The sequence below is a fragment of the Borostomias antarcticus genome (assembly GCF_949987555.1).
Source record: "Borostomias antarcticus genome assembly, chromosome: 12".
Taxonomy (NCBI): domain Eukaryota; kingdom Metazoa; phylum Chordata; class Actinopteri; order Stomiiformes; family Stomiidae; genus Borostomias; species Borostomias antarcticus.
Window position 1 is genome coordinate 19,557,251 of NC_140245.1, and position 14,711 is coordinate 19,571,961.

The 14,711-nt window shown below is 45.4% G+C and overlaps 1 protein-coding gene across 2 annotated transcripts in view; it reads left to right on the top strand.

Moving 5' to 3' along the window:
* Positions 1-14,711, top strand: part of agap1 (ArfGAP with GTPase domain, ankyrin repeat and PH domain 1) — a 342,978-nt gene that overhangs the window by 225,751 nt on the left and 102,516 nt on the right. For both annotated transcript variants that reach the window (XM_084446818.1, XM_084446819.1), the window contains exons 8-9: positions 700-855; positions 1,613-1,702. In XM_084446818.1, the coding sequence (XP_084302944.1) occupies positions 700-855; positions 1,613-1,702 (246 nt within the window). The remainder of the gene's footprint in view (positions 1-699; positions 856-1,612; positions 1,703-14,711) is intronic.

The window sequence follows — 14,711 nt, forward strand, 5'->3', positions numbered from 1 at the left end:
TTCTGCTCAGGCTCTCTATAAGCACTGTTTCCTGTGGCGCTCTCTTCCTGTGTCAACCCCCCCCCCCCCCCCCCCTGCATCAGTACCAGCAGCCTGGCGCTGAGCGTCTGTCAGGCCCACATTGACCCATGGCGCTCAATCCCCATTGATTTGCCATTAAAATGCCATCGTTCAGCTTGTCTCTGAAGCCCAGCTGCTCCCTGGAGAGGCGTGCTTGTTTCTGTACTCCACAGCAAGAACGGTTGTTATTCCTTACTTAGCGCCTCTTCTGTGAGTCTGGTGAGAGCAGAGATACTGTCTCTGGCTGGGGTTCAGACAAGTCAGAAAAGAGGCTAATCGTTTTTACTTTTTTCCCTCTACTTTTTATCCCTGCACTCCGTCCCTCTCAAAAACACAGGTCTGACCAACCTATCCACATAACAACTGCCCAGGACCTACAGTAGAGTTTTAAAGACCCACTTCTTCTCATTGGCATTCAGTTCAAGTTGAGCTAGGCCCCTCGACATCATGTTAAACTGTGCTGCTATTGTGTGTATGTATATATATATATGTGTATCATAATGTTGATTATGATCGCTTCCTGGTATTTTAGCCTGTTCAGCACTTTGGTCAACTATTGTTGTTTTAAATGTGCTATACAAGTAAAGTTTGACCTGACTTAACTTGAAGATTTGATTGCGTCGCTGTCCCTCCCTGCAGACCAGTAACGGAGGAGGCAGTCTGAGCGACTACTCCTCGTCCGTCCCCTCCACCCCCAGCACCAGCCAGAAGGAGCTCCGCATCGACGTCCCCCAGACCACCAACACCCCCACGCCCGTCCGCAAGCAGTCCAAACGCCGCTCCAACCTCTTCACCGTGAGTCTGCTCCCCATACACACACACACACACACACACACACGTACATACATACACACACACACACACTCACACACAGAGACACACATTTACAAACACAGACACACACACAGCTAGACAGATGATTACAAGTGCAGAGACACAAATACACACAAACACACAGCCAGACAGACTATGACACACACAGCCAAACAGATAATGACACAGACATCCGCACATATAGACACACACACACACACAGACAATGACGCGCACGCAGAGACACACACATATATAAAACATATATATAAACGTTGACATGCGCAGACACACACACACACACACACAGACAGTGACACGCATGCAGACGATGACACACATGCAGGCCTCAGCTAATGCACGGCATCCTCTTCATTGTGAATGTGTGTGACTGGCCTGACTATATTTTGTGGATATATTAACACGTATTCAAACTAAGTACATTTGCGACCACTTTTTACAATGCGTGTAGACACAGATCAGATGGAGATTATTCACAATCCCTCTGCAACTTAAAAAAGAAAAAGAAAAAAAAGAATAGTAACCAGAAACCCAATCACCTCCACCAGAAACCCAATCACCTTCACCAGAAACCCAATCATCTCCATTTAAGAGGGGGCTTTCTTTCTTTGTCAGACTGGAAAAATCCAACAGCAGAACAAAAAGTCGATCAATCCCACAGTGTTAAAACCTCAGTGGGACTCACAGCCGTGCTGCCTTGTTCTGTTGTTGCCCACAGTCCCGGAAGGCAGAGACAGACAAGGACAAGAGAGGACCGGAGGGCCGGGCAGACAGCATCGGGAGCGGGCGCGCTATCCCAATTAAGCAGGTAGGCTCTGGCCCCGTCCTGGCCGTCTGTGGCGTTGGGGAGATAATTAGGGTCTGGCGGTGGCGGGGGTAGCATTGGAAGGTGGGGGGGCCCTGTGATCAACCGTCAAGCACAAAACGCCAGGGCCCCCTTCCGTTTGATGCCTCCACCTTGATTAACAGCGAAAGCACACACTTGACATCAATTAGACTCAGGGTTCTCCCGGGTATCGAAATGAGATCATTAGGATAAGGAGTGGGAAGGGATTTTTCTCTCTCTCTCTCTCTCTCTCTCCACCCCCCACGACCCCCCCCCCTTCATTTTCGACAAGGAGCGAGGGCCAGAGAGCGAGAGAAAAGGCTGAACAGCCTAATGAAGTGCAGTCTGCCGGCTGGCATATGGACCCTGCTCCCCTTTCTCACTCTCTCCTTTTTTTCTTTTTTTTTTTTCAAAGCCTTCTCTTTTTGTGTAGCCTGAGCGCTTTGATTGGGGCTTTTTTTGGGGGGCGGGGAGGGGGGGGGTACTGAAAGTGTATAAACGCTCCAGAGCCCCCCCCCCCCCCCCCCCCATTCCCCTCCCACTGTGATCAGGGAGAGAATGTTTGAGTTGGTCTCAAACAAGAGCCTAGCGAACGAACAAGGGAGGGTGAGAGGAGGAGAGGGTGGTTGGCAGCATCTCCTGTGCTCTTCTCTCTCTCTGTGCTGGAGTGTTAGGAAATCAGGCAATTAGCGGGCGCTAATCACGGCCTCTCATGTCAGCACGGCGGCCTGGTTTGTAATCTCCTAATGAACAAATTGCATCTCTGATTAGCTCTTTCAGAACGAGCTCACTGCTAGTTAGAGGTAGAGAGAGAGAGAGAGCTCTGCCGCGGTGACTGGCGGGGGGTGGAGAGGGCCCTGTGGCGCAGCTTCGGGAGGCCCGGCGCCCCTGAACGAGACCAGGCAGTCGTCCTGCCAGCTGCGCCAGGAGGCCCCTGCTGTGGCAACGCCGCGGAGAGATCGCTAATTGTTGCTGGAGTCCCATGTTTACTTATGAAATTTGGCTTATCCTTCCCCTTTAAAGCGGGAATCCTTGGAATCAAACGTGTGCCGCATGTATTAGCCGTTGCCTTGTTCTTCTCTGAAATCACCCTGGTAGCATTGATAGCATCACCTGATAAAGGCTTCCACTAAACTCATCTGTATTGTTACACTGTATTTGTATTAATATGTATCAATTATTTGTATAGCGCATTTCATACACAGAGGCAACACAATGCGCTTTACAGAGAGGAAGGGAGGGGAGAATGTACATAATGATCCTACCCCATCCTAGGGCCAGAGAAGGTGAACTGTATAAACTCTTTCCTGACCTGTAAGATTAGTTCACATACTGTAGGTACTGTAGAAAAACCATGTAGTCACATGCAGCCCTGTTTACATTCTGACATGGTTGTAAGTGACGTGGAGAGAGAGAGAGCGCCTCTGCAAGTAAATGATGATGTTGGGGATTTAATTAGTCTGGTGAACTGGATTTGTCTACCATTTTTCATGCAATGAAGATGAATTGGATTGCTGCGATGGAGATTACCGGTTTGTCCTGGGTGCTTGTGTGCGTGTGTGTGTGTGGCAGCAGTAGAAACCTTGTGGGTCCAACTTCACTCTTGTGAAGTCAATGGCAGATAATGAAGTACAAATGAACAGGGACAAACGCACATTAACACATACACACAAACAAACGCACAAACACACGCACAGACACACACAGCAGTGGCCGATGGGAGGCGTGTCTGAGACAGTCAGTTTGTGGTAGGGCACTGCCACCACGGAGTGACCATATTTTCTTTAACCGGACCAGTAAAATGTATATTACATACAAACCTACAATTCCAATAATGTCCAAAACTGAATCCCCCAGTATCTAGGACTAGGGTCTCACAACAACCACACAAAGCATTGAAATTGAACAAACACACCATCATCAGATGGCTGTGCTAGTGTCTGTCCAGCAGTGTTTCACCAACATGACCAGCAGGGTCTGACGCGGCCATGATGAGTCTAACCACAGAGTAGAGCAGAGTGGACAAGCGCTCAGAGCCATGCAGGACACCACTTCTGTTTTTGGAACTGGATGCTAATTGATTTGATTGTTCCCTGTAGTCTTTCCCCTCTCTCTCTCTCTCTCTCTCTCCCACTCTCTCTCTCTCCCACTCTCTCTCTCCCTCTCCCTCTCTCCGTCTCCCCTCCTGCTTCCTCTGTGGCGACGGCAGGCTTGACGGGTGCCAGACGTGCTCCCTAATTAGTAGGGGTGGGTCCAATTAATCGCTCATGAGGGTAAAAGTCGATTTTTGGTCAGTAACCGATTTTGGTCGAATTGTCATACTTTTTTTTCATTCAAATAAACACATCCTTTAAAAAATATTTAAATTGAACTGAACTAATGTGGTGGATCATCCGTTCTGTAGCGCTATATTGATTGGAATGGCAGCTAAATTACAGTGTCAAAATCAATGGAATTATGGTCTTTACTTTTTTTCATTCAAATAAACACTTCTTTTAAAACGTTGGAATCAAATCTTTCGAATGTCGGCCAAAAAAAGATTAATCGATTAATTGTTCATACCACCCACTGATTAATCGACTATGAAAAATGTGAGTTGTGCACATCCCTACTAATTAGTTGTGCACATCCCTGCTAATTACACACTTTGTGTGTGTGTGTTTTAGAGCGACTTACAGATGTAGCTACCTGTCCCCCAATAGCACTCAGTTTACACTCCATTTTATTGTGCGCGTACAGTTGGGAGCTTTTAGCACTTATCAGTGCTCCAGCATTTCACCATCATGGTATTTCACAGGGAAATCCCATGGGATTTCAACTGGGCGTTTATTCATTTCAGTGATGCACCACCATCAGGTGGCGCCTTTGAGCAGATTTAGCAGGCTTGGTTCACAGTGTATTTCTCCTATAGTCTACAAATGAAGACATTAATAAGTGGGCTAGCTTGTAGAAGCTAGCCCAACTTGTGATATTCCCACTATTTCTTTCTTTATTATTATTATTATTATTATTATTCAGTTTTTTGCCGCTTTATAACTTCTTCATACTTTGTGCTAGAAACTTCAAACTTTAAAATGCTCATTATGTTATGCTCTTGCACGGATGTATTCAGATTTTTTATATTTTTATAGTTTTTTAGTAATTTAACTTTTAATAGTAATTTTTGTGCCATTGAAACTGCTGGTGGAATGTTCAGTATCATTATGTTTTTAGAGTGGTGGCAGCTGTTGCTTTGAAAATATTCACACATTTTGTAAACTGCTGGCACTCCTACAGTTTTGACAGCTCACAGAAATATTATATATCGAAATGTTCACACAACTTTGCTGATTCGTACAATGTAAGTATCTAAGCTGTGTGACTTATAGTTTTGGCTGTATGACGATTTGTTCGGCAACTGCGCTCCCCATTGAAACGTATGGCACTGCACTCTAGCTTTTGTGCTCTCTAATTCTGAATTCCTACCCATTTTCTAACTTGTCACCATGGCTACAGTTTTTAAGCTACACAGACATATTCTACATTTAAATGTTCAGCATGTTCCCATGATTCCTACGGTGTCAATATCTAAGCTGTAGCATTTATACTTTTTGAGAGAGAGCTGTCTGAAGCCAGCATGCATTCCCACTGAAGTGAATGAGAGATGTTCAGAGTGTCAGTTGGGATTTGAATTTTGGGATACAAGCTGGCTCTCTTAAAGGTACAGGCACACTTTTATGACTACAGTGGTAGCATCACACCACAGACAACACCACTCCCCTGAGTGTGGTAGATACAGAGTCTTCACTGATGAAGGCAGGTGGGTGGCCCAGAGATGGCTACACTGTCGCCGACCTGCTATGACATGAGGGGGCGGAGTCTCGCCACCACGCCACTAACCACGCCACGCACCCCTCAACTCGGGGAAGGTAGGTTGCCCAGAGAGGGGTACACTGTCCCTGACTGGCTCTGACCTGAGGGGGTGGAGTTACGCCACTATCCACGCCATGGAACCCACAACTCAGCCCCTGAGTGGGCTAGAGAAACACGGTCTTCACCAGTGGGGGCAGGTAGGTTGCCCAGAGAGGGGTACACTGTCCCCGACCGGCTCTGACCTGAGGGTGTGGAGTTTCGCCACCACGCACCGCACAATTCAGCCCCTGAATGGGCTAGAGACACACGGTCTTCGGCGGTGGGTGCATGGAGATTGCTCAGTCTGTAGTTGTAGCACCACTTCACATTTTCTCCAGGAAATGTACATTCTAGTTGATCATTAAATTTCACACATTCATGATATTAGACATGTCCTCATTCACGATATTAGATGAGTACCTTCTCAAACTCATCTTTGTTCTCCTTCTGGATATAATTTAATTATGATGAAAGTTAGGGATGTCAATTTTAGGCATTTTTCTTTATCGAAATTGGTAATATTAACGATCAGTTAATCGATTAATTCAAGAAAAATGCTATAATATTAATAATAATAATAATAATAATAAAAATAGTTTTTGTTCCTCAATCCGTTTTATTATTTTCTCATCAACATTCCACAATCAGTTTTATTCCTTTCGCAACATTAGGAATTAGGTTATTAAAAAGAAAATAAAACTAACTTAACATTCCTCCAAAATGAACTTGGTTAATAAGGAAAAACTGTAACAGAACAAATTATTCTGTTATTCTAACGAAATCTGCACATTTGACATTTAGCGGCCTACTTGTTCTTGTTAAGGAAGATCAGCATGTTGATGTGTTCGGGTGTGAGTTCTATTAATACATCCATGGTCGGGAGCGGAGCCTGGTAACAAGCAGTCCAGCGTTAGAAAATACCCTCTCCGATGGCACTGATGTTGCGGGAATGCAGAGGTACTGGCGTGCTAACTGTGTCAATCTGGGGAATCTCGTGACGTTAACATTCCACCAGTCTTCCCGATTTGTATCCAGTTGTGGGGGCATGTGGCGTACAAAGTTCTCAACCTCCATGTCTATGTTGCCAATAGCAGGAGCGGCTGCGTACTGCTCGCCCAAAAGAAGAGCCATGGCTGAGACATTATGCACGGCTGCAGCTTCAGCTCCCGCTGCTGGCTAAGCGTCTGCATCGAGAAAGCAGGGCGGAAGAAAGTTAGCTTGGAGCTAGAAGTATAAGGTGGTCTTAACGTCCGCACACGGGAGTGGTGGTCATAACGCCCGAACGCAGTGACAAGACTGATTTCTGGGCTTGTTGTGCTAGCGACATTTTCAATTGCAACGGAAAAGTAACCGACTCTCCTACAATTACATATCATAGAAAGTCTACCTTCATATTTTCTGCTTGTTATGTGCATATTCAGTTATATAAAAACAACCACAAATCATCACTATGACTTCTGTGAAGTGTCTCCCTGAAAATATTGCTTGGCGATGCCTCGTTATTGTATTAGAATTCCATATTACTCTACCAACATTACTGTCCATAGGAGTTGGTGGAAAGGGAGTTAATGTAGCCCCCCTACAGGATTCCAAATTGGCAACCCAGTTTAAAACCTACCCATCGCCGCTAGATTTGAAAACAGGAATTGTTTAGAGGACACTTTGAGCTACAAAGTAAGCTAAATTGTTATCACCAAAAGTTGTCTGGTTATAAACATTTACAGTTTTTGTGGCGTTGTCGCCTCAGAGTGTGCTTTAGCGTACCCACTTCCACTAAACTTTCACTTTCTGTTTACATACCGGTAGGCCTCTTTGATTTGTTTTGTTGGATGACACGGGGCATATTTTTTGGTTTGTGCAACGTTTTTGCAATAAAAGTTCTGAAATTAAGGGATTATGTCCATGAGAGTTTAATTTTAAGAAATTAAGGCCTGCCTCTAATATAGGCCTACCTCCAATAAAGGCCTGGGGCTCTCTGCAGCTCAGTAAATAAAGGCCCAGGCCACTATTAGAGGATTTACAGTACACAATCCTAGATCGAGTAAAATTCCATTATGAGTAAATCCTTGACGATCACTTAATCGATTTTCGATTAATTGATTGCATCCCTAATGAACGTATCTACCAGTTCAACATCGGTTAACACACTGTTCAATAACCTAGCTCAGTTGGTATGGAGCAAGCCTCCGATATGAGGTTAGTCCAAGCCTACCTCAATGAACTAGCAATTTTCAATTTTTGCATTTTGTTCAATGTCATTAAATGTAATGTAAATACATTATTTTCCAAACAGTTGTCTTGTGGTACTATTTCTGGAGTCTATTACGAATACTGAGATATTTGGCAAGTGGCACATTTTGGCATGACACAGCCACATATCACTAGCCTACCCTGTGGCACAATATATTATTTGTATTCAGGGGCAGCGCTAATGGTTCATTGCAAATACGGCAGATTAAACTAGCGGGCAACCAAAGATAGCAGGCAAATACACTGTTTAACATTCAATGATGTTGTTGGATGTCCAGCCACACAGCCGTATAGCCTATACAATCAAGCCACACCTACACACAACAAACTAAGTGTTCAAGCAATGTGTCACAATAATAGCAATAATCAAGAAGACAGCGGTCTACAACACAAGCAGCAACATTTTTGAAAAAGGTAGCCAGATAGTGTGATAGTATTTTAGACTGGTCTAGTCAAAAGATTTACCAAGATACGTTCAAAAGGTTGAGTCTGGTTTATTGTGGAAAACATTACGAGCGCAAGGACTTCCTGACAAACGCAACAAGGGTGGTTCAGTCAGCGAAGTGAGTTCAGCCTCTGCTAGCTGTGGCTTATATGCAGTCAAAACAAAGGTACAGTGTTTCCAGGATGTGATTGGCTAACTCATTGCACGTCATGTGAAATGGCAGGCGTGGCCAAGAGTATAGACATGTGACAAACAAAGGAAACAAAGGTCTGAAGACGAAGGTGTGGCCCTTCTGACTTAAACAAAGAGATGAGGAAAAGCTAGGCAGAGGGGGTGTTTACAATTACAAAGGGGGGAGAGTTGAGGTGTTTTCAATTACAAAGGGAAGACTGAAACTAGGGTTTGCAGGGGGCTTGATGAATACTTGGGGGGAGGTGACGAATTACAAGGACAAAGGTTTAAGGTGTTTGGATGTAAATTCCTGGACAATCCCCCATTTGTGCCTGAACAGGTACACAAAAATAAAATATAAAATCCAAACACAGTGTAAACAGTCAGCTATGCTATACATGTGGAAAGGAAATAATCTCTCCACTAGGTGGAGCAAAAAAAAAAAAAAAACTTTTTTTTTTTTTTATTATTTTCTTTCCATGTGCAAAATCAAGCACCAAAACCCCTTGTTTCAGAAATTTGACAGGAAACAAGATAAAAAAATGACATGATTATATACTATTTATAGTCTAAGAGTGGACAACCATTCACCAAAAAAAAAACTTGATTTAACAAGGCAAAAAAAAGATAAAATGGTTACCAGTGTAAGAAGGGCAAAAAACCTCTTGGTCAATTTAGAGGAAAAACCCAAACTTATTTATCAACTCATGTTTCAACCATTGTAACTCTTGTAAACAAATATGATATTTTTCAGATTATTTCAAAGTTCATTCATTCTTGTGAATAATCGCATGTGATGTCCTATGGAACATAGCTTCCATGTGTGCGTCTCTGAATGTTTAATGTAGGTTCCAGTGTGTGCGGGTGTGTGTTGTCATACCACAACCACAAGAAGGAGGTGACCGGCAAGGTCAGTCTCCGATTGCTCATCAGAGGAGAGGAGAGTGTGGCGGTGGCTGTCAAGGTCACTCTTGTTCACAGTGTATCCAACAGTCATTTAGGTGACACTTCTCTTTTTGGGCAATAGAATGTCATTTGGGGAATGCAAGGCGTCTTCTCTTCTAGATCGCAACTTCAATGTCGCGTTGTTTGAAATCAGTTATGTTCAATGTTAGTTGCAGTGTGTGCAGGTGTGTGTGCGTGTGTGGTGCATCTTGTGAGGAGGTGACCAGCAAGGTCATTTTTCCTCCGATTCCTCGTCAGAGGAGAGGACAGTTGTGGCAGCTCATGGCTTTGGCCTCTGAGCCCTCTGGTTCAGCTGCATCCTTGGCGATCCCCTGGTGGACCGTCCTCTGCTGCTTGGACCCGTCGGCAATGGCTTGCATGGATCCACGAAGTCCTCTCAGATAGCTGTCTGCGTGGTGAGTAGAACCTGGTACGGCCCGAGCCACCTCGGCGATTTCAGCTCCTTCGTCTGTGGTCGTGGACCAGGACCCAATCCCCAGGAGAGATGTGATGCAGGAACCCCTCCTTAGCCTCAGGAAATGGCGGTCCTCACTCTGTTGGAGACATCTGTTAACATCCTCCGCCACCCCTGTTTTTTGAAACATGATCTGGCCCGTGGGCTAGTTTGAAAGCATAATGAAAACATGAACGAGGTAGTACAGGTTTGTCATTAGGCCCTAGATACAGGTTAGTTTGGTGGTGGAATGTGCACTTATTCCTCCATTTCTTTTTCTCCGCAGGTGGAGCAGATGCTTGTAGGTCAGAAATGTCTGCCAGGGACAGTGGAGGAATCTTGTCAGGGTCTGTGGATGGTACAGAGAGTATAGAAAGCACAGGGGAGGAAGCAGAGACAGCCGCAGCTTTTGCAGCGAGCTCTCGGAGGGTGAGGAGGGAGTCCCTGTCCTGGTTCAGCAGGGTGAAGGTGCGGTGGGACACGGTGTCCGTGTGGAACCCACACAGCCAGGGCGCCAGCCGCACGTACAGGCTCTTGAACTGAACCCGGTCCATCCCTGTACTGCTCCACGTAGGGCCGGCCCGGGTCGTGCTGCTGGAGGGCTCACCTCGGCGCTCCCGCTCCCCCAGTACAGGCTGATGAAGTGCTCCGTCTGTGGATCCACAGATGAGAGAGACAAACAGAGACAAAACAGAAGAGCAAAAAGGAGAGTCCTCTGGTCTGGTCTCCCTGTTCCCCTCTTTGGTCAGGAACGGTTATTCAAAATCTGTTGGAGATTCTCAGAAATATGGTTAAGCGCAAGCTCCTGCTTTGGGGAAAAAATGTTGTTATTCAGTCAGGAAAACTTAAACAGGTTGTCTGTTCAAGTGTCATTTAGAGCCAGTCTGCAGTACCCTACAGTGACATCAGGGGCAGTGTTTAGAATGACTTCAACACGCCCAGTCCCCAGTCATGATCAAGGCAATTGGATTTGGCTCTAGAATTTCTCTCGCGATTTTATGAAAATAAAATAACCATATTCTCGTCTCAACAAAACAACACCCCCTAAGGGTGAAAGCAAAAATTTCCTGAAGTCAGGATAAAAATAGAGATGGGGCAAAGAAAATGACACTAAAATGAACTGGCTTCATTTACAATTAACTAATCAAAAAACTCCATCAAAGCTTCATTTGTATAGCTAAAATTTGTATATCTAAACCCTCCCTCTTCTGCATTTGAGGACAGAGTATTTGGGCACTGCTTCTGACAAAATGGTCTCTTCTCTGTTTCATACTTATCTGTCGCTCACAGTGAGTTGGTGACATGGCGTTGGCCTTGTATCTCACGAACCCCAGATCGCCCATCTGTAGGGAAACAGGCCAGTAACCTCCATCTCCCCCTCCGGTCCTGTGCCCGTCTCCTGGTTCGGCATTCACCCATCACTCCCGGAACGACAGTTGTCCAGTCAGGAATTCCTTTGTTCTCTGGCTCAATGGCGATCACCGGGACAGTTGTTGTCCTGCGTCTCCTAGGCAACCAGCTAGAATCTAGCAGAATTTTAACAGTCTAAAAAGTGTACAAAAATACTTACAATACTTTACTTGGATCCATGGCGCGCATAACAAACATACAATCAAGAGCCGAGGCTCCAACAGTGAACATATAAGACACAAGATGAAACAAAGGCCCACGTTTACAACAAGCATGCTCGGCTGCACTAGCAATTTGGTCCAGGCTAAACCGGATGTCTAGATCCTACCAAATATGTACAGCCACTTGGTCAAAACTAACGCTCGTTAGGTTTACCAAGTCACCCAGGAACAAAGGGACAAACGCTTATTTTTATATAGCGCTTAAACAACACATACAAGACAGAGCTGAAGTTCAAACAGTAAACACAGCAGCTAACAATCCCGTGCACATACAAGAAAGAAGACAGCAAACTCACACGGGGACACAAAAACAAAGAACGACCAAAAATGACGTACATACGACTAACACGCTTGAACTGCACCCCTACTTGGTCAAGGCTAGACCGTCCGTCTAGATCCTACCAAATACTGTACAGCCCTTGGTCAAAGCTAACGCTCGTTAGGTTTACCAATTTGATCAAAGCTAACTTCTCGTTAGGTCTACCAAACCACCCGGGATCAAATGGGAAAACGTTTCTCCAAGAAACGCGGATTGGAAACACCAATCACTCCCTGTAGCTACTTCTCTGCGGTTTTAATCTCATCCGCGACCGGCCAAAAGGGAAGCCTGTTCTGAACACTGCTTATACCCTCGTAACGAAACAAGGACGAAGTCAAAGGACAATACGATATAAATATCTATTGCTGTTCACAAAATCCTTAGATAGTTACTTTAACTTATAGTACTAAAAATAATACCCACGCTGGGGTTTTTGTTTTCAAACAATCCAGACCAACACAACTGAACCAAATCAAGGCAAATACAACTCAACCCATAAGAGGGTTCGTTTAAACATACCTGTGAGCCTCAAGAATCCAGTGGAAGAACTGAGGAAATAATCTCTCCGTGCGCTCTGGCGCAAGAGAGAAAATTGATTTTCCAACGCCCACTATGGACCGACACGTCTGTCACCAGTTCATCCACTGGAATCCCGGCAACACGCAGGCAGTGATCCCATCCCCGTCGCCAAACTGTGATAGTATTTTAGACTGGTCTAGTCAAAAGATTTACCAAGATACGTTCAAAAGGTTGAGTCTGGTTTATTGTGGAAAACATTACGAGCGCAAGGACTTCCTGACAAACGCAACAAGGGTGGTTCAGTCAGCGAAGTGAGTTCAGCCTCTGCTAGCTGTGGCTTATATGCAGTCAAAACAAAGGTACAGTGCTTCCAGGATGTGATTGGCTAACTCATTGCACGTCATGTGAAATGGCAGGCGTGGCCAAGAGTATAGACATGTGACAAACAAAGGAAACAAAGGTCTGAAGACGAAGGTGTGGCCCTTCTGACTTAAACAAAGAGATGAGGAAAAGCTAGGCAGAGGGGGTGTTTACAATTACAAAGGGGGGAGAGTTGAGGTGTTTTCAATTACAAAGGGAAGACTGAAACTAGGGTTTGCAGGGGGCTTGATGAATACTTGGGGGGAGGTGACGAATTACAAGGACAAAGGTTTAAGGTGTTTGGATGTAAATTCCTGGACAATAGCCAGCATCTATGCCAAGCCTATCACAAATAATGAATATGAAACTTCATTTATCTCATCCAAATCTGCATTGTTTTCCCACAGCTACCTGCACGTTGCTAGCTGCCACGTTCTCCTCGTCCTCGCTAACATCCCTTGCTTCAGTTGCTTGGCTAATGCTAGCAGCAGTCTTGGAGGGCTGAGTAGTGGAAAATAAATTTGTCAGGGAACACACCAGGCCACCAGATTTAGAATAGGGCTACTACTAACGCTACTACAGCTTAGGGCTGGGAGTCCGAACTTCGGGATTTGAATTCGAATATTGACAGAAATACTGGTATTCCAACGAATATTAGGCAGCCCTTAATATTCGAACCTGTTATAGGCATAATTTTTTGTAAATGTGTTGGCTAGCAAACGTTGCTTTTGATTCAGATTCAGAGGGTTTTTCACGCCTGGTGAAGTTGCAATCGCGAGCTCATTAGCAAGGCTATTGGACACCTGGGCTCCTGTAGGAGGTGACGTTAGTTAGCACTTAGTTAGCAGAACAATGGCTTTGCCAACGCCCACAACCACGCTGGAGGAGATCGAAATCTATACCCCTGACAATTTGATGAGCGACGTGTGGCATTACTTTGGGTTCCCCAAGAAAAGAGGAAAAATAACTAGCAAGGACAAAGCAATATGTAAAATATGTAAGGCCGAATTTAAATATCACACGACGACCAGCAACTTGAGGGCCCACCTGTTAACATTACATCCCGGCAAGCTAGAAGAGGAGGAGGGAGAGGGATCTGGGGCGAAGCAGCCCAGAATCGACTCCATGCTACCTCGCTCTGATTCACGAGGCTTCCCGGCTGCCCGTCAAAGAAGAGCGACAGAGATGCTGGCACGGGCCATTTGCAAAGATATGAGGCCTATTAGCCTGGTGGAGGGGAAGGGGTTTGCAGCTTTCATCCACGAGCTAGAGCCTAGATACAAGATCCCCTGCCACAAGACCATCTCCGACAAAATAGCGAAGCTGTACGACACAACCAAAGAAGGAATAAGAGAAATGATGCGTGGAGAAAAAATTGCGCTGACCACTGATGGGTGGACGTCTCTAGCTACTGAGTCCTATGTGACGGTCACAGCCCATTTCATAGACGAGGACTGGGAAATGAGAAATGTCGTTCTCGACACGTCTGAGCTTCAAACCGTTCACACAGCAGAGAATGTCTCCACGTGTATCGACCGTATTCTACGAGACTACAACGTGGACCGGGAGTCTGTGCTTGCCATCACAACAGACAACGCGACCAACTATGTCAACGCTGTAGAGAGGCACCTGGAGATCACCGATATCCCGTGCATGGCTCACACAATCAACATAGCAGTGAAGAAAGGGCTTGCAGAGCGTGCCATTGCAACACCAATCAGTCGCCTGAAGGCTGCCGCTCAGCATTTCAAGCACTCTGCTACAGACAGCTACCTCCTCGAATCCAAGCAGAAGCTCCTTGGTCTCAAACCTGTCCAGCTCATCAACGACTGCCCCACCTGCTGGAACAGTACCTACGACATGATCTGTCGGGCAGCAGATCAACAAGCCTCTGTTGCAGCTGTGATAATGGAGAAGAAACTCAGCCGTCTGGAGCTCAGCAGTGTGGAGTGGAGCCTGATGGAGAAGGTCAGTAGAGCCTAATGATGTTGGGTCTAATAATATAC